Source organism: Lycorma delicatula, chromosome 13, assembly GCF_047948215.1.
Source record: "Lycorma delicatula isolate Av1 chromosome 13, ASM4794821v1, whole genome shotgun sequence".
Lineage (NCBI taxonomy): Eukaryota > Metazoa > Arthropoda > Insecta > Hemiptera > Fulgoridae > Lycorma > Lycorma delicatula.
The window spans coordinates 50,245,199-50,266,605 of record NC_134467.1 but is presented as its reverse complement, the minus strand read 5'-3'; the positions used below and the strand labels follow the sequence as shown (position 1 = coordinate 50,266,605).

The 21,407-nt window shown below is 31.4% G+C and overlaps 1 protein-coding gene across 1 annotated transcript in view; it reads left to right on the top strand.

Annotated features, from left to right (window-relative positions):
* Positions 1-21,407, top strand: part of LOC142333550 (uncharacterized) — a 144,535-nt gene that overhangs the window by 92,014 nt on the left and 31,114 nt on the right. The window contains exons 3-5 of the mRNA XM_075380830.1: positions 2,376-2,472; positions 13,894-14,089; positions 19,953-20,066. Of these exons, the coding sequence (XP_075236945.1) occupies positions 2,376-2,472; positions 13,894-14,089; positions 19,953-20,066 (407 nt within the window). The remainder of the gene's footprint in view (positions 1-2,375; positions 2,473-13,893; positions 14,090-19,952; positions 20,067-21,407) is intronic.

Below are 21,407 nucleotides of genomic sequence, written 5' to 3'. Positions count from 1 at the left end.
CAGTGTTGCTAGTTGTATGTGTAAAAGCTTTAATTGGTGAAAGTTCGAGTAGATGTCTGTAATTAGAATTTTTATCCTTTTAAAAATAAGGTAAAGTTATTTTTCAGACATTGCTTTTTATTGAATAATGAATTTAATGCACAATTACATTCTATTTTCTGATTTGCAAGTATTTATTTATTTTTTATTCATTCTAGCCTCGTAGGAATGTACGCATTGGCTTGCAATTAAGATTTTTTCTGATGTTTTTTCTTTCCAATATTTTCTCATTCTAAGTGTACCTGCTCTCTTTCTTTCTTTACTGCATTTAAATTCGGATTTGCTTTACAACCTGAGGGTTCTTTACTCCTTTTATCATATTGTTAAAATCACTCCTAATTTCTACAAGGGCTGTACGGTAATTAACGAGACAAATTGATGTAGAGAAGAAACAGTTAATTCAGTGACAATGAAACTCGAGCTTAATAAGCTATTTAATCATAATTAATATAAACATAACCTGTTTTGTTGATTTCAGAATATTAACGTCACTTGAAATGTGTATGCTAGAAGAGGCAACATTCAGTGATAAGATTTTTGCTATCAGAAGGTGTGAAACTGGTGGAAATTTACTCAAGAATGTTGAAACTGTATGGTAAAAAGTGTTTAACGTTACAAGTGAGTGGAACAGTTTAATTTGGGTAGAACAAGTATGACTGATCTCAATTGCTTTGGATGACCGGTTGAAGTTTTGAGTACCGCGCTTCAAAATCCCATAAATTATCTTATTCATGAAGACAGGCAAGTCAAAATTTCCCAAACTGTTTTGAAAATTCAAAACCCACTTATCAACTGGTAAAGTGATGTTGAAGTCTTCTGGAACTCGCAGGGCCCAATTTTTAGTACTATTTAGAACAACATACTCTATTCTAACATGCTCCAAGAGAAAGTTAGACCTTACGATAAGATGAAAATAACAGGGTGCTCTCTCAAAAGGTGCGATTCTCTTGCATGGTAACCTCCACCCCTCACATCACTCAGAGAACTAGAGAAGCACTTGAGAAGTCGGGTTGGGACGTGTTTATTCTCCTTACAGCTCAGACCTCGCCCCATCTGATTTTCATTTGTTTGGCCTGTTCAAAGACAATATACTTGGCGAGAAGTTTGACAACAACAAAGTTGTCAAAAAAACGGTACAGGAATGGTTTAAACAGCAAGGTAAAGACTTCTACTCTGCAGGAATCAAAAAGCTCACAGCATCTTAATTGTTGCCAGAGGCTGTGTTGAAAAGTAGTAAGTTTCATTGTCATTGATTAAATCACTTACTCTCGTTAATTAATTGCTTTGTCTTGTAAATTTGTCTCTCTAATTATTGAATGTATTTCATATATCTTCAATTTTGATATTTTTTTTTTCACGTCTTCCTTAACTTATTTAAACCACTTTGTTGTGTTTTCAGGTTTTTTTTCATCTCTATTCATTCTTTTAATATGATCTTCTCTTCTTGATAGGCGTTGATATTTTTTCAATTTTCTTTCATAGACATATTTGTATTTCCTTGTACTGCTGTATATTCAACATTCACTCTAATCTCAGTTATATAAAATCTTCCTCTAAATTTTCTTTCTTAATTTTCAATCATTTGCATTGCCAACTTCTTTCTTTGTGGGAAACAATTTATAACTTATAATACTTCTGCTTTAACTGCATGTTCATAGTCTTATTTTTATATTTATAGATCGTACTCTCTTATTATATGTATTTAACAGATCTGATAAGCTGTTTTCTATATTTCTTTACTATTCTCTGTAGAGATGTAGTACTATTCCGGTCAGTGTTAACTGTTTTCCAATATGACATTAGATCTAAAATAAGTGATAATTATTTTAGATTTTACATCTTTTAACCACATACATTAATTATGTACCATTTCAGATTGACTACATACATGCCTGTATATCAATAAATTCCTAGTGTTTGTAAATTCCTTTTAAATTAAAGCCACATATTATGGGTTTTAACTAAACTGGTTTGCTGCATTTCTTTTCAATCGGTTAGGATTTCCTCATTTCCCTGTTTAGATCTGGTATTTTCAAGGAGGTAGCTTTGTTATTATAAAACTTGAGAACAAAAATTGCTTCATACAAACAAAAATTATTAATAAATTACTATTATTATATCATCATTGATACAGTTTGAGAATCAGTAGTAATAAACTTTGTTGCTTTATGTAATAATAGAGTTTGCCTTTTTTGTCTTTTCAGCTCTCACAATTAACAGATTCTGGTACAAATTTGAAACAACTTTTTCCCCGTTCAAGTTTTTCTTAAAATATTATTTTTCGATTTTGTATCAGATATAAGTACTTGTAATATAAAATAATTTTATTGTTTCAGTTTGATTCGTTTAAGCCGTGTGCTGGAAACTACTCAAAAATGTGCCCAAGATTATTATTACTGGCTGAAGAATATGCGTGAAAAAAAACCAGGCATGGTAAGTAAAACATTTTTTGTTAATTATGAAGTTTCTCTTCTTCTCTTAAGATATTTATTCTACGTATCTTATAACTTTATACATGCTGTGCATCTATTTTCGGTTTTAAAATATTTAAGATACATATCAGTTTCTGCTGGTTTCCTAGGCAAGCTACATTAAAAAGGCAATAAAATTAACCTTAATAGGCATGTTGTGTTCATCCAATCTTTGTGTAGTATGTGATCCATTGTGATGATAAATACTTTTATGATATACTTTAAGCACAGTGGATGGTGGAAAGAATGGGGGTTGGCTATTGATAAAAGTAAGCTTTTTTTTTTTTTTTTTTTGTTAAAGATATTGTATTTCTACGGAAGTTATCTTTTGAGGTAGTTAACATATCTTTTGGCATTAGTCTTTGGGGTATACCAGTTTGACAGATACCTCGTGTCATCTGTATATGTTTCATTAATACAGTTGGTAATTTTACTCCAGTCTCGGAACTTTTCTCAATTTCTTTTATGTTGCTTTTTTTAAATATATATATAATTGAAAAGATGCAATGAACAAGGACTACATTCTTGTTTTACCTCTTTAAATTGTAGCTTGCCTTTTTTTATCATTTAATTTTATAATTGCTTCCTGATTCTTGTACATCCTGACCCCTGTAAGGAAAGACATCTGCCTTGATGATCCCGGTCACCACACCACACCCTCAGTTCCTAACCCTGATGTGTTTTACCGTAGGTCATTTTTTAGACTCTCCAAACTTGATAACACAACCTAGTTATCAGTTTGGCCTCTGTCAGGATGCTGCTGATGTAAATGCCTACTAACACCTTTGTATGGCGTCTTCCAACCACCCCCATAACTTACAACCCTCAGCTGTGAAATTAACCGAATCACAGAAAGATTTTCCTCTAACCTTCCGCAAACACCAAAGATTTCATTCAAAAACTCTAACATCAATTAAACATATTACCAATAACATTTATTGATTTATCAGGCGATTTGGCTGGTCTTTGAATAAATAAATGTTAGTTTTTATTAAAAATATTGTACTGCTAACTACATTTCCGTAAATAAAAATGCATAATATAGTAATTATTCATTTGTATTTTAACAATAGAATAGATTTTATTAATACACAAAACAGTTGAATTTTTTTTTTAAGTATATAATCAATGAAATTTCAACAAATAAAATTTATATTTTTAAATTTGTTGTGCACTTGATGTAGCAATTTCATTATTATTATTATTATTATTATTATTATTATTATTATTATTATTATTATCCTCAATATTATTACTTATTTTATCGCTCTTAAGTCTTATATCTAAATTATTATCATTATCGAGTTCATTAACTGTCATTTTTTTGCTGATATTATTGATATAGTTTTCCCTTAGCAACAGTGAAGGCGATTTATTCGCATCTTCCACTAATTCTTCAATCACTGAATCTTCAAATCTTCTTTTGTGGCTGCAACTAGACAGTCTACACTTACAAGATTTCCTTGTTTTACCTTTCATTCGTCCTTTTCTTTTGCAACGATGATGTAGTAGTTTACTTCCACAAGATTGTTTACGTCCACAAGATCGTTTACGTCCACAAGATCGTTTACGTCCACAAGATCGTTTACGTCCACAAGATCGTTTACGTCCACAAGATCGTTTACATCCACAAGATCGTTTACGTCTTTTGCTTCGGCATCTACATCGAGAACCTCTCTTTCTTTTAAGCGAACGACCACATCTACGTCTTGTACGATATTCTGTTACATAACTTTTTTCTTGCGGCGCTAATTCTATATGATTTACATGAAATAATCCATCGTCATTGATTATTATACCTTTTTGCAATCCTCTTAACAAAGCCATCTTTATTTTCTTACTGCAGTCTAATTTTGGTATGTTGTAATTTCTTGAAAAATAATCAAGTACTTGTCGTAATGATGCACCGTGACGTTCGTTTAAATGATTTAACACGTTGATTAATTCATTCAATATGTTAATTTTTTCACCCATTTTAATAGAATATATAGTCATAAATGGAGTGTTTTAATTTTTTTTATTTTTGTCTAGTTCAAATACCAATAATTTAAGAGACCAAAATATTATTTCCACTATAAATTCAAATATTACTTAATTATTTATTTACATAATTTTAAATATCATATTTTCGTTACCTTGGTTTCATTTTCACATCGTACTGTTTCTATTTTTATCACGGCAACATTTGATATTTAATTGTTGAATATCTTGTCGAATAAAAGAATGTTAAAAGGATGCTCAAAAATATTAATTGGAATTTTATACCTGAGCTGAATTTTTTCTGTTACTTATTTAATTTTAAACTGTATTCAAACAGGCTTGAAATTGTAAAACATTACATGTTTTCTGTTTAATCTTTAATGATCACCTAACAATGGACTTTGCTTATTTAACCCCTCCCCCCAAATGTTCATAATTTAATAACTGTACGTGGAGTTGATTTCGCTAATTTTCCCACATTGCATAGCAGTTCTTTCAATTTTCAGGTTTTTTATCGAATAAAATTTCTGTTAAAATCATTTATTTCATTTTCTAGTATTGTGTGAATACCCCACCTGTGTTTCTTAACAAAATAAAGAATGGAATTTGGCAAATCATATGCGTATGCTATAAAATTGATCGAGCAAATATTAGTAGATATTAGTGTACTGTACATGAGTCATCTCAGCTGCACTCGATCGATTATATATTTTATATTAACAGAACAGCTTACCCAATTATGAAATAAAATAAAATTCAATCTTTTCCTAATTTCATTCAGAGATACAATGGGCCTTTTATGGTACGAACATCATTTAGCTAGTCTCTCAAACTATTAATAAACATAAAATACAAGATCATGTCTGTTTATGCTTTACTGCTGTTCCACCAGTAAACCGAATACCAGTTTCAGTAAAATTTCTAGTACTAGAATAAATCGTCAGCAATATTCCAAAGTTCTGTTAATGTACATACATACAAGGGCATAAGTATATGTACTCTTTAGGCTAAGTTAGTTTTACAATCGCTAATAAAACCGATAATAAAAAAAAGATTTGATGACTCCTTGTGTAGTACGCATCAAAGAGGAACTGTTCAAAGCATATCAAAATATTTGACAGATTGATATTTGATTGAGTTGTTGCTTGATCAAATTGAACCGTTTATTCGATGATTTTGTACAAACTATTTTAAAAGCATTTTGATGCACCACTTTTAAGAGCTCTCTTAATGGCAGTGTAAAAAACACAAAAAATCAGAAAATTGTATTCAACGTGCGGGATGCTTTTTTGAAGATTTAGTTTGAAAATTTAGTTGAAGATTTTAGTCGGCAAAGTTTTCAGAAATTTGCGATTACAAGCCTGTATTTAAAAACTTTTTAACGATGCTGGAATCGGAAGTCATAGACTTAAACCTAGGTTTGATGTAAGCGATAACAGTCAGTATGCATCTTAGATGCAAAATTTACCCAGAACCAATAATAGTAGTATTGAGTGCTGGCATCAAGATTTCTATTATGTTTTTCTTCTGATAAAAACACTAATATTTGAAGGGTCATTCACGCATTCAAAACTGATCAAACAGTAATGAAGAAAAAGATTATGGAATTTATATCCGGAGTTGAACCGGCATCTCCAAGAATAAAATACTCTTTGTACAATAGATGTATGCAAAGAATTGTTCAGAAATATGGAACTGGTTTGATTCAAAATGATCCTCTTCAGTATTTAATTGATGTTGCAATCTTATTGAAAGTAACCGATTAATAAACGTTTTGCAAATTTTGTATTTATATCACAATTTTTTGATTATATTATGATTTTTATTAAAGTGTTTATAAAAAAAATATTTTGTTGTGGAAATATATTTATTATGTATAAAAGAAACATTAAAAATTGAAAGATATTCATTTATTGAGGATAAGTGAAAATAACTGAAAAAATAATTTTTTCTTTCATCTGTCAAAGGTCTGGCGATCAAGTGTCCCCTTATTGTTCAAAGTGCCCTTCTTATTCATGGCTAAAAATGTATTATTTAATGTAACTACTGAATTAATGTTTAATCAATAGCTGGAGGCAGTTTAGGTCATTCTGACTTGAAAGAAAAAATAATATCATTGACTATTTTCTAGAATGAAAGATTTCAAGATATTGACTTATCAATTAACAGCCATTGAATTGCTTCTAAACATCCTATCCGTGCAGGAAAAGTTTGAATGCATTAGTAGTTTGAAACGTCACGAAAAATCATAGTTTAAAAATGCCCCATCTTGCTCCAAAAATACAGACAACTGATGTCAAATATAAGACAGGATTAACATTTCATAAAGATATGAATCATCTGCTACTTCTTTTTCTGATATTCCTTTTTTCATGATACCACACCAAACATGAATTCCAGGTACATTAAGCTTCCCTTCTTTTAATTTCTGTGTGAAGATTTTAATCATTCCAATAAAAAAGTAGGCCATTTGATTTAAAGCATGCTTCGTCATTGAACTGTTGCATCGAGAATGTTTCATTGAACTCAAGAAATTAGGATTTATTTCACAACAAACAATAAATTCCTCACAAAATTCAACACTTTTATGAAAATCATAACAAACTGCATGAAGTAGTAATATTGACCGTTCCAATTCCTTTAGAATATTTTATTTTGTTACAGATATTTCCACCTTAAAGAAACCCTCTTGATATTTGTAATTTTATAGTATTTTCAAATTGTTTTCTTTTTTGTCTTTAGTAATTTGGCTGGTTTGATACAGCTCTCCAAGATTCCCTATCTAGTACCAGTTGTTTCATTTCAGTATACCCCCTACATCCTACATCTCATATCCTTTACAATTTGATTTACATATTTACAATTATATTACCAAACCCCCCACAGGCACGTTGCCTGCCTGCACAGTTTTTCCCATCTATCTGTCCCTCCAATATCAAAGCATTTATTTCAGGATGCCTTAATGTATGTGTAATAAGTCTGCCTCTTCTTTTTACTATACTTTTCCTAATGCTTCTTTCTTCATCGGTTTGCCGCAACACCTTTTCATTTGTCACTTTATCCACCCATCTGATTTTTAACGTTCTCCTATAGCATCTCATTTCAAAAGCTTCTAATCTTTTCTTCTCAGTTATTCCGATCGTCTCCCAAATAACAAAATTCCTCTACCTCCGTAATCTTTTCTTTTCCTACTATATTTCATTACTTTCGTTTTGTTCTTGTTTATGTTCACATGGTAGTTTTGTGTAGGACTTCATCCATGCCATTCATTGTTCATTCTAAATCTTTTTTACTCTTGGGTAGAGTTAATATATATATCATCTGCAAATGGTAGTAGTATCTTTATCTTTTCACTTTACGCTGTTACTCCAGATTTAAATTGTTCTTTAACATCATTAACTGCTAGTTCTGTGTAAAAATTAGAAAGTAACAGGGATGGGGAACATCCTTGTTCTACTCCCTTTTTTATTACAGCTTCTTTCTTATGTTCTTTGATTATTACTGTTGCAGTTTGGTTCCTGTAAATGTTAGCAATTGTTGTTATTCTATCTCTGTACTTGAATCCAAATTTTTTTAAATGCTGAGTATTTTATTCCAGTCTACGTTATCAAATGCCTTTTCTAAGTATAAATGCCAAGTATGTTTGCTGTTCTTTAATCTTCCTTCTGCTATTAATCTGAGTGGTGAAATTGCTTCTCTTGTCCACCCCTATACTTCTCCTGAAACCAAACTGGTCTTTTCCAAATGCTTCTTCCACTTTATTCTCAATTCATCTGTACAGAATTCTAGTAAATAATTTTTGATGCATGAGTAGTTAAGGTAATTGTTCTGTATTCTTTACATTTATCTGCTGCTGCTTGATTTGGTATTATAACAATAACACTCTTTTTGAAGTCTGACAGAACTTCCCCAATTTTGTAAATATTACACACCAGTTTGTATAATGTATCTGTTCTTCACCTGCACTGTGCAGTAATTCTACAGGTATCCTGTCTATCCCAGGAGCCTTTCTGCCATTCAAATCTTTTAACGCACTATTAAATTCAGTTCTCAGTATTGGATCTAACTTTTCATTTTCTTTGATTTCCTGTTCTTTCTCTATAACACCAGTTTCTAATTCATTTCCTGCATATAACTCTTCAATATATTCCCACCTACCTATCGACCTTTTCTTTTGTATTATAAATCTGTGTACCATCTTTATTTAACACATTACTAGATTTTAATTTATGTACCGCAAAATTCTCCTTAACTTTCCTGTATGCTCTGTCTATTTTACCAATGATCATTTCTCTTATAGATTGTAGTTCCTTTTACCTTCTTCATCGCTAGCATTCTTATACTTTCTACGTTCATCTATCAGCTCCAATATATACCGCCAATATATACTGTGATACCAGTTCTTTGTTTTGCCTAAGTTTGCTTGTGCTTATTTAAGAATTTCTTTTAAATATTCTCCCATTCTTCCTTATTTTCCTACCTTACCTTTTTTACTTAGACCTCTTGCGATGTCCTCCTCAAAAATCTTCTTTACCTCCTCTTCCTCAAGCTTCTCTAAATTCCACCTATTCATCTGACACCTTTTCTTCAGGTTTTTAAACTCCAATCTACGTATTTCATTATTAAATTATGGTCGCTATTAATGTCTGCTCCTAGATATGCTTTACAATCGAGTTGATCTAAATTTTTAACCATGATGTAATCTATCTGATACCTTGCTGTACCACCTGGCTTTTTCCATGTGTATATTCTTCTATTATGATTTTTAAACTGGGTGTTGGCAATTACTAAATTATACTTTGTGGAAAACCTCAGTGAGTCTGCCCCCTCTTTCATTTCTTTTGCCAAGCCCGTATTCACCCACAATATTTCCTTCCTTGCCTTTTTCGATGCTTGCATTCCAATATCCAACTATTATTAAATTTTCATCCTCTTTTATGTGTTTGTTTCATCAGTTTTTTCTTACACACACTACCTTTTCATCATGGGCACGTGTAACCGTATAGACATTAACAATTTTTGTCCGCTTAGGTTTTGATTTTATCCTTACAATGATTTTATCGCTAAGCTGTTTGAAATACTCTACTCTCTTCCCTATCTTCTTGTTCATTATGAAACCTATTCCTGCCTGCCTTTTATTTGATGCCGGGTTAGTTATTCTAAAATCACCTGACCAAAAGTCATTTTAACCCTTCCTACTGTGAACCTCGCTAATTCGTACTACATCTACACTTTCCTATCCATTTCGCTCTTTAAATTTTCTAACCTACTGACCTCTTTTAGACTTCTAAGATTCCACACTCAGACTTGTAGAATGTTATTTTTTTAATTTTCTGATGACCCTTTCATTAGTCCCCACCTGGAGATCCAAATGGGGGATTACCTCTGGAATATTACCAAAAAAGGTGCCTTCATTTTTGTTTTGAAAAAACCAGCTGCAGTTTTCCATTGCTTTCAGCTGAATTTTTTGTTAATGGCACAAATGTTAACGGTAGGTAGTGAGGAAATAGGAAATCTCATTCAGAGTTGTTGGTGGATCTTCAATGTATTCTACCTATTTTATTTAACTTTACACTGTATCATTAAGTTTTTATTATTTAATCTTATCAAGTTACGGTTATTTTAATCGGTAACATACCATTATGTACTGAATTCGTTGAATAATAATACAAGGGGTTGTTAAAATATAATACACAGTTATTCATAATTCACAAATAAAAAGAGTTAGTCAAGTAAACAGATACAGTGTAAAAGAACTTTATTTTATGCAGAAAAAACTTACATTTATTTTTTGCTCATAATCACCATTTACGGATTTTCATTTCTTCCAATTGTGAACTAATTTTTTTCATTCTCTCAATGAAGAATGCTGGCAGTCTTCCTTTGATGCATGATCTTACAAGAGTCCTTCGGTCTATTATCCTTGATGAAATGAATACCATTAGTTATTGTGAATTATTTAATTGTAAAAAGAATGAAAATCACACGGCACCAAATCTGATCAGAATAGAATAGATCCAAATTTCATCCTCATTAGAGCCTAGTATTATCGTATTACCAACCCAAAGGTCTAGCGGTGAATTCATCACCGCAAATTAGCTTTTGAAGTCGAGAGTTCAATCATTCAAAACTTGTAAAAACGGTTACTTTTATACGGGTTTGAATACTATATCATGGACACCGGATTTTTTTTACGGTTGGGTTTCAATTAACTACCCATCTCAGGAACGGTCTACCTGAGACTGTACAAAACTATACTTCATTTACTCCATACGTAGCGTTCTCATTCATCCTCTGAAGTAATACATTATGGTAGTTCCAGAGGCTAAACAGAAAAAGAGAGTATTATGTTGCAGAATTATATCAGCCTCATAGATTGTAGAACACAACAAACTCTAAGTACAACTCTAGTATTAACATCTCTATGTATTGTACAGATTTTACGCTTTACCTGACTTTCAAACAGTCGATCAGGTGTACGTCTGTTCAATCACAGAACGCTGTGAGGAGAATTTTTTCCCAGCGGTTATGTTATAAATATTTATTTTTGTGGTGAACCGTACTGTTGATATTTCATGCTCTACAATTTTTTTTTTGCGTGTTGTTGATGGACCCAAGTTTCATCTCACAATATTGAGAAGATCATATAATCTCCCGTGTTACAATAAATCTTCAGAAGTTGTTTGCAATATTTCTTTTGTTGTTGTTTATTTTATTTTGACTTTTGTGTGGCACTCATCACAGATAGATTTTACGATATCCTAGTTGTTCAATAATGTGTTCTATTCGTTCCTTTAATATGCTCTTCCGGGTGGCTATTGGATAATCATTTTAAATACATTCAGCCATCTCCTTTTTGATGCTTGTTTAACGGTTACAGAAATCGGTCTACCGCTATAAGATTTTTTTTCATAAAATTTTATTGTTACCTACTTGCATTACTACTCACCTACTCGCTATCGCCATAATCGACTTTTATATGAAGAATATAACATTTACTTTTTCTGCAGTTAAAAATTCAGTCGCTGTTCAATGTTTTAGATGAATTGGCATAGCAGATGTGTAGTCTACCCGTAACAATGATGATTAACCGAAAATGAAAGGGTGCGGTTTAACAAAAGTTGGAATGTTTGTAGCAGATATATAAGATCAACACCTGTCATTTAGGACAAAATTTTGTTTTTCTGTTATATTCAATCGTGCATAGTTTCATCCTTATTTCATAAATTTTTACTTTGTTTTCAAAACATGACTGTAAATTAACAAAATAATAAAAACACTGTGATGGCTTGTAGCGACTAATTTTAATCATTTTAATTTCATCTATTGATCCTCAAAACAACCTTAAAAAAAAGTTGAGACTTATATATCCAGTGTACTGTGATTAACATTAATTCACTCGCGTAAAATATTATTTTGTAAATCATCTCACTGAGACTAGTCGATGTAAGCGATTACCGAAAATGTGAAAATATTTTTATAAATAACAAAGGAGAAAAGGATACATGTTCAGGCGACTTAAAATTTACAAATTTATTTTAAAAACAATTTTTAAATGAATAAGCACAATTTAAATCGCTTATTTTGTTTTAAATTGAATCACAAATAACAAAAAACACATTAAAATGTAACCAAGACAACTGTGTTAACACTGTTCATATCTGAGAAAGCTCAGTTTAGAGTAAACAACTAAAGATTTTTTAGACGTTTTACCTTTTAAAAATAAAATGTACTCCATCAACATAAATTCAATTGTAAGTTTATACAATGTCTGTTAAAAAAATAACTGAAGTTTATTTTTTTAATTTTAGAGATTATTGGTTCTTGTCCCCTTCAAAGTACTTCCCTCCCCCATTCACACAATTTTCCTAACGATGTTTCCACTTCACAAAGCGATTCTAGATAGCTTCATTTGAAATTGCCTTTATGGACCATGATTAATTTGCTTTAATAAATAGTCTCAAAACACTGTCCTTTCATCATCGATTATAATTTTCAAAATAAGAAAAAGTCGCAGGGAGGAGCCGGGCCTGGCGAGTAGGGAGGCTGAAAAAGAACAGTCATCTGATTTTTGGCATAAACCTGATGATTTGACAAAGCGTAGTGTGTGGGCGCATCGTGAAGAAGGAACCACAAATCGTCTCGTCACAATTCCGGTTTCTTTTTGCACATTTTTGAATGTCCCTGTTGTAAAATACCTACACACACGGTTCGCCGTTTCACCTCAAGGGAAGAATTCAAAATGCACGATTCCATTAAATCGAAAAAACAGAGAGCATCAGTTTGACACTGGATCGAGACTGACGTGCTTTCTTGGGGCTTGGAGATCCTTCTTTCCCGACCCGTTGTGATTGAATCTTTGTCTCGATGTTGTAACCGTAAACCAAACTTCTGTCTCCTGTTATGTTCTTTTGCATGTATGTTTCATCGTCATAGTTTTGTTCAAGAAGTTACTGACTAGTGTCCTTTCAATGCACGCTCAGGTTTTCAGTCAAATGTCACAGCATAATCCAGTTGAGACGGTAACCTATTCTGAAAGTTACGTGACAGTCGATCGGCAATTTTCTCGCACCAGATGGTTGATTTTCTGAATGCGGATGTTATCGGTTGAAGTCAAAGGCCTTTCCGGTTGAGTGTCATCTTCAGCTGACTGTGACCGCTTTTCAGTCTTGAAAATCATTCGTAACATTGCGTATGACCCAGAGAATCATCTCTGTAAGCTAGTTTCAAAAATTTTAATGTTTCAGTTTTCCCCAGTTTCATGCAGAATTTTACATCCTATCGTTGCACTCAAATAACAATAACACAAAAACTAAACAAGATATCAACAATCCAAGAACATGTGGTTACAGGTTAGGTTATGCAGAACCCGATGCTTGCAACCGCATTACTAAATATTTCTGTTGGCACAAATTAAAAATGTCTGGTTATTTTCTGAACAGACCTCATTCATTTACAGTAGACAGCTATGCGTTACACAACAAAAGAGAAAGTTTGCTAATCGGATCTTGATGTTTGTTGAACTCTCTATCAAACACACAATTATAGCGATGAAAATTTTAGAAGGATGTATATACACATTAAGGTTAGCCTGATACCTTCAGACTGGATGGATCGGTAAGAATGAAATATAGCACAATAGCTTCTGTATATTAGAGTGTCGGTGATTTTTTTTTTGGTCATAATCTGTCAACAGGGCAGAGAGATAAGAACGTTAAAGTTTTTCTTCACGGTTAGATAGGTATTTAGTTCCTGTTTGGTTTGCTCTTATTCAAATCTACATTAAGAGGTTAAGGAAAAGTCTCTTTTTTTCTTTTTGTTGTTTCCAGTTTTATTAAACTGTACATCTAAAATTCAAACTTTAAAAATATTTTGTTAATAAATTATTGTGCTTTTTTTTCAGTTCTGCTTTATGATGACCAGCGTATTCTTTGTATTAAGTTTTGTTGGCCGTATTGTACCTGGACTTGTTCTCATTTATGTGGTGATAATGTTTGGTTTCCTAGCTCCAGGTTTATGGGTACATGTTTTATCTGAAGATTGCAAAAAGTTAGTTTTAACAAAATGGAATATGATACAATATTCGATATGTCATCCGAGTGAGTATTTCTTCAATAAATTTTATTTTATTATTTGCTATTGTAAGTGTATTATCGTAATGTGATTTAAGACGGAAAATTTATCAAATTGGCTTTTTTAGAAAATTTTTGAAAATTTGCTGGTACATCTCTTTTATTCTTCCTGGTAAGAAGACCAGATACTAAACTGAAAAAAAAATTGGATTTAATAATATAATTAATTAGATGTAGATCTCTTAAATAAATGTTCACAAATGAAAACTAAAAAAGTAAAATTTATAAAGTGTTCCTATCTCAAAACAGTGTATTACTTATTACGAGATCAGTACTTGGAATGTGCTTTTGATCACTTTTGTAACTAGGTGAAAAAATATCAAATGGCAATCACATTCGTTGGGGCTAAAATATCATAGCCTGATATTTTATTGTATTTTAAATTGTATCTTACTATTCTGCCTACCCTTTCAACTTAAATCTTTTGAGTTGTTCCCTTCCCCTGCATGGGAAGTTGTGACCGCATGGTCTCATCAAGGTGAGACCAGATCTTCTGATCTGAAATCGCCTTGAATAATTGTTTCAAGGTAGGAGCATTTATTAAATTTTATTTTTCTAAATTTACGTATTTGGAAAGTTATTTAAGGGTTCCCTTACTTTATTATTTATGACATATGTATATAATTATATATATATATATATATATATATATATAAACATTTAAAACAGTTAAGTATATATTATGACTGCTAGATACAATCAGAATAAAAAGGTAAAAACACTTAACTAATAGTAGCAATTTCAGAGTGTTGCTCCATCTTCAGCAGTCATATATACAGATTATACATAATTAAAAGTAAAATTGAAAGTAAATTAGATTAGTATATGTGTAGTCCTGGCAATACAGATTAAATCTCTCATCTACCACGGTAAGATAAGATGTTTAATTTATTGACGCAAGTACATACATTCTACTTAATCTTTAAAATTTTACTTAATTTTATTTTAATTTGTGTAATTATATATTTGACTGCTGACAATAGAGTAACACTACAAGTCCATTACAGTTAGTTCAGTGTTTTTACCTTTATATTCTGACTGTATCTGGTGGTTGTAATTATAATTGTTTTGATACAGTGGTAACTATAATGTTTGAAAGGAAAAAAGTGTGTGTATACACGTACACACACACATCTGGACATCATTGAGAAAGAGAGAGAGAGATGATCAATGATGTCCAGATCACTGTTATTCATATTACCAGGTCCAAGATAATTCTATCTGGGAAAGTTCGTACTTCACCCTCCTTTTATATACAATCCTGGCACAATAATTCTTTTGCCAAGCAGCAGAATTGGCATGAAATTAATCCTTTCAATACTGATTACTTGTTCAAAACTTTTTATAAAAAGGTTAGCCCCTCTCGCCTGACCATCATCGCAGCTGTCCTCAGTATTTTATGTACCTCTTTGCGAGTTCACAAAAGTTATATGCTTTTGATTTTGTATCGCTCGCCCATTCTTCCACCAATTCTATTGAAACTTTACAAACCTTTTTATGAAGGTTCTAAAAATGTTCTCTGAAAATTTCAACCGACTAAATGGTGGTTTTCAAATAAAAACAATTTCAGATAAACCACATTTTTTATTCATTACCAAATAGCTGGTAAAAATGGTTAAAAGCAGATGAATTACTAAATGAAAATGGCTCCTAGAATGATGAGAAATTTTTGTATAAATTAATAAAGAAAATATTTAAACTGAAATTCATCAACAGCGACAGATTGGTAACATCGTTTAATAAATCCCATGTTTACATTTGTAAAGAAATGTGTTGGAATTCATATCATTTCTTCTTCAATGACCCTCTACAGCTATTCATTAGTTTTAAGGCTATGGGAGTACACATGTTCCTTTAAATAAGCCCACAAGAAAAAGTCACAGACTGTAAGTTTTGGCGACCTCAGTGGCCAGTCAAAAAATTCACTTCCACATCCGATTCAGTGACTCTGAAAGTGAGTGTTAGTAGTGGTTTAACAAGGTTTGCAAAATGAGGTGCACATCCATCTCGCTTAAAAATAACATAACTCATTTCTGAAACAGTAATATGAGGCATTGTTTTTTTTAACAGTGTTAGGTATCCGTTTGCGGTCACTATGTTGTCTGATACGTTGTTGAATAATACACTATTGACAGTAACAGCTGCCAAGACAGTTAATGCCTTTTGATTTAAGCTGCTTTCACTCAAGAATATGAGGGTTTTTGGGGTTGCAGTAATTAGTTACACCTGCTTATCACATCGTTAAGATTCATCTGAGAATACAAATGTTCATGCCTGTCTGGTTTGACTTCATAATGCTCGATAATACACAAACAAAATTCATCTCTCCTATATGGGTCATCTTCAAAAAGATTATGAATCGGGTGGCTTTTAAAAAATTGTACTTTATTCCTTTTTGCTATTCTTTGGACAGTCTTTGCACACAAGTATCTAAAGAAACTTTTCTCACTGAATTATCAGAAGAACGACAGTATTTTTTAACTACACTGCCAGTTTCCAACAACAAACGCACTTAGAAATTGACATTTTGGTTGTGGATCGATCAACATCAGTAAATTCAGCTCTGAAATATTGTATGGCCTCTGCTGGATTGTCAAATGCAATGGTTGATGCGCACTTTAATTTTTTGTTGAGTTATAAATCCCATTTTAACAATTAAATTTTTACACAGGAAAGGTTATTAATTATTAACTTGCTTTATTCAATTTGAACAGCTGTTTAACAATACATCAAAGCTGGTTTTATTGATTTTTACCGGCTTTTTTATAACGAATAAAAAATGTGGTTTATCTAAAATTAATAGTTTTTATTTGAAAACCTCCAGTTTGTCGGTTAAAATTTTCACAGAACATTTTGAACCTTCGTTACAAGTTCTGTAAAGATTCAATAGAATTTGTGGTCGAATAAGCAAATTATATTAACTCAAAAGCGTATACCTCTTTGTGGGATATAATAGAATGCTTAAAACATTAATAACTTCATTAAGAAACTAATGACCCTACCTTGACCAAAAGGTCAAGAAAGGTAGATTGAAGAAAAATCATTTGGAAATATCTTAATAATGGATTTAGCAAAAATAATTTTAAACCATATAGAACTATCTAAATTTTGTTTTCTATTCTTTTTCACAAGCAACATTTTGTTTTGCTAAAAATACTATCTGCTTCTTTTAGTAGTTGAAATCCATAGAATTGTCATTATAAAAGTTCAGAAATACATTTGTCAGGTTTATTTACTTAACCGTTTTCATTATTTTTAATTATTAATATTTAATTAATTTTTTTTAAATTGTTTTATAATTTGTAGATTATATACATAATCATCTGGTAGTTTGTTCTACTTGGTACCAGACCCTTTATGCCACTGCTGTCTCCATTTGTTTCTGTTCTAAGCCCTTTACTTTGACCCCTTGTAGTTTCGAATCTTCACCTCATCTGGTATGGTAATTTCACCCTTCTTCTTCTTCTTCCTCGCTTACGTTTTCCTTCTACTGACCCTTCTGATAAAGTTTACAAGATTCCACTCCCTCTAACCACATGCCCTGATCGGTTTCCTTTTCTTTTGTGTACTTCCCGCATAAATGTTCTTCCTTCATTAATCCTGTTCATTACTACCTCATTTCTAACTTTAATTGTCCATTTCTCTGTTGGGCTTTCTTTGTTGTCCCTATTATTATTTATTTATTTACACTGTGCTTTTTCAGTCCTCTGTCACGATAGTCTCCAAATATCTAACTTTTTCTATTCTTCCTTAACTTGTCCTTACCGCTAAATCCCTTGTTGTTTACTCCCGTTACTTTACCTCTTGTTTTTCTATATTTATTTTCATTTTGTTCTTTCTTTCAGGGTTGTTACCAATCTTTGAAACACATATGTGCCATCAGCTAGAATTACCATATCATCAGCAAACTCTTATGCATCTTGTTTTTCATTTCCCTACGCTTATTTCTTCTTTTCTTTCTTGTTAATACATTCCTTGTCATATCACTTGTGTTGAACAGTGTGTGTGAGATGCAGAATCCTTGCCTAAATACCTTAACCTAAATACAGCCAGTCAGTCGTATTCTTACTTACTGCCATCTCTGCTGTTTGTCTTATCCATAATTCACTTGAATTAAACTTTCATTCTACTTTATTCTATTTAAAAATCTTCATAATTTTTTCCAATTTGATTCTATCAAATGTCTTCTCCAAAACTGTAAAACACTGATTCATTCCTCTTTCTCTCTTCAACAATCCTTAGTAGTCCGATGGCACCTTTGGTTGTTTAACCTTTTCAGAAGCCAATCTGTGAAGCCAATCTGTGTGCAGGAGAGCATCCTGCACTCTGCCGTTATTCATATAGTAAATATACATATAGTAAAAAGTCACATGTTACGGTAATAATAGAATTATTATATAACTCGTATTTCATAAATTTACTGATGAGGAATGAATTCTTTGTATTATTATTTTATAAAATAAAATAAATTGTAGCATTTTGTAAAATGCTTTGTTTTATAAAAGTCTGCTTTCCAATGTAATGTGTACTTTTTATGTATTCTGCAACCACTATGTTTCGTTCGAGATCGTACTAGTAGTAAACCATGATTTTCCACAATAGAACCACAACATAATAACCTTCTTATTTCCACCGGTTCAAAAAGTTATAAAGAAATTGAAGAAATGCCTTTTACCAACTATTAAATAGTAAAAGAAATACTTATGGTGGTGTATTAATGAAATTTACATACTTTTTTGAATTTTATTTTTTATTACTTTATTTTCATCAATTTTACTTTCCCATCTAGATAGTACTATAGCTCTAGAAGGGAAGTATTGTAATCAGTCCAATTTGGGTGTATGCAGTTATCACCGGATCTTAACATTTTGACACCTAAGGAATCCAAAAAGCCGGATGGATATTTTTCATGTGTGCGTGTTCAGTGTTGGCATCTAAATCATCTTACATTTCCAGAATTGCTGGACCAATTTTGACCAAACTCTGTCAGATTTCTCTATACGGGGCATTGATGCTATTAAATTTCCACTTGAAAGGTCAATGGAGTGAGGCTGTAGAGCAAGATCACCTTCAGTATCTTTAGATTTCGCCTAATTTAAGGTTAATGATTAAAAAATAACAATTATCAAAAAAAAATTTGCAAAATCGCACCCCCACCCCAAATAAATGCTCTGAACTAGTGCTAAGAGGGCATACTGCGTCAGTAGTACCGCCTGTCACCACAAATAGCACTAGTGTTGCAGTCTGCCATCTTGGAATTTCCCTTTCTCCATGTTAGAATTTTCCTTTTCCCTTGTCCTCTTGGACTGGGAAATTTGCAATTCCACAGGGTTGGCGACCAAATTATTTTTTACTTTTTAAATATTTAATTTAGTTAATATTTCAAAGGTTGGTAGCGCTGATGTACAACTGTTGCAGTCATCTGCTTTGTTGTGATGTCACAGGTGAGAGGTAGAATTAAATAAAATATTTAAAGTAAAAAAAGAGTAACTCTGTCTGGCTGGGTCTTGAAACTTGATCGCTTGGTTGATTTGGTACCTAGTGTGTTAAGTGTCTCGCGGCTATATCAGTCTGCCGACCAAAGAAGCGAAATTTGTTCAACATTGTTGTAAAAGTAACTAGTTTAGTTAGTGCTGACCGTTGCTGCTAGTACTGCTACCACTCCTGCATGAATTAAATACGGTATGAACACGTGTTTTAGTTTTAGGACTTTCCTACAACTGTGTTGTCAGCTTTTTTATTTGTATCAAACATTTTAAATCAAAAATTTATATTTACTTATTGAGTATCCCTTGTATTATAAATAATCAATTAATTTCTTATTATTTAGGTGATGATTTACCAAGTGAAGAAGATTACTTACCGGATGCAACTAATGAAGAACTTGCAATATTGTCACAGTTTGTTGAGGCAGAAAACATGAATGAAGATGTAAATTCTCGAGGTATCAAATCACAATGAAATTGTTTAATTTTCTTTCCTTTTGTTTTTCATTTTAAATTAATATTGTAGTTTTCTGATGAGTAGTTACTTTAATATTTATCACTATGTAATTCTGGTACGCATCGGTTTGGGTTTTTATATATATTTTTTTAATGTTCATTACTGACAATGATAGCATGGTATAATTGTATTGGGCGTGTATGGTTGTATATATTGATCGATATACTTCTTTCATTGATATCAGTATTAATGATTTGCCATTATTTAATTTTAATCAAAAATATTTCTACAAATATGGCTAAATATCTTAAATTTAGTTTTTTTTTTTAAGTTTGGTTTTCTTTGAAATTTATGAAATTTAGTTAAAAAAATAATTAATTTGTATTCATTATTAATTGTATATTAAAATTTGTATTTTTTAATTTAATCTTTTTTAATTTCTTTTATAGATCCTTCTGTTACATTTATATGTATGTTATTTATTGTAAAAATTAGTATTTAATTTGGTTTCCTAATTAGCAGTTTCTTTGGAATTTCCACAGTTAAAAAATTAGATAGCATCCATACAAATAATACAAATTTTGTTCTCTATTATACATTACTTTGTTAATACAAATTTAATTTTAAAAACTGCAAAATAATCACAGAAGCTTTATTATATAATAGTATAGTATGATTAACACACTCTTATTTCTGTCATTTTCGTGTTGGAATGTAATTACTCTCTCTGTTGGACCATTCAAAATGTTCAGATTTAAAATCCATATCATCCAAAAAAAAATTCCCGCAATTTCAATCGGGCATCAGTCTGTAATTAAGTATATGTGGAAAAATAAAAAATCTTTACGAAATCTACATTAAAATATATGTGTATTCTCATTCCATCAACTTTTTCTAAAGGTAGGAAAAAGAAATTTGTAACTTTTTGTTGTGTTAATTCATCTTAAGATGAAAACATTTTGTCAATTGTATTAGTGCTAATTTAACGTATCGTACCCAATAAAACATGTAAAAGAAAAAATAAATCTTTAGCAAAAATTTTGTGTAATTTTTGTTTTATATACTTTTATAGAAAATTTTTAAAAAATAGACATTTAGCCTTGACTGTTTTTGTAAAGGGTTGGGTAAAAGGTTTTTTTTTTAATTTAATGCAAAGTAAAAAAAGGTTTTTGAACTAAATATGTGCTGTTTGATCGACCAACTTTTGTCATATTTGAGATAAAATCATAATCCCATCCATCACTGTAGAACTTTTCTGGAGGAAAACTGTGAGTAATTTTCACGGGCCTCTTAGGAAGCTGCTAAATTTATAACGTTAAGAGAGGTTCTGTAGAGACCAAAA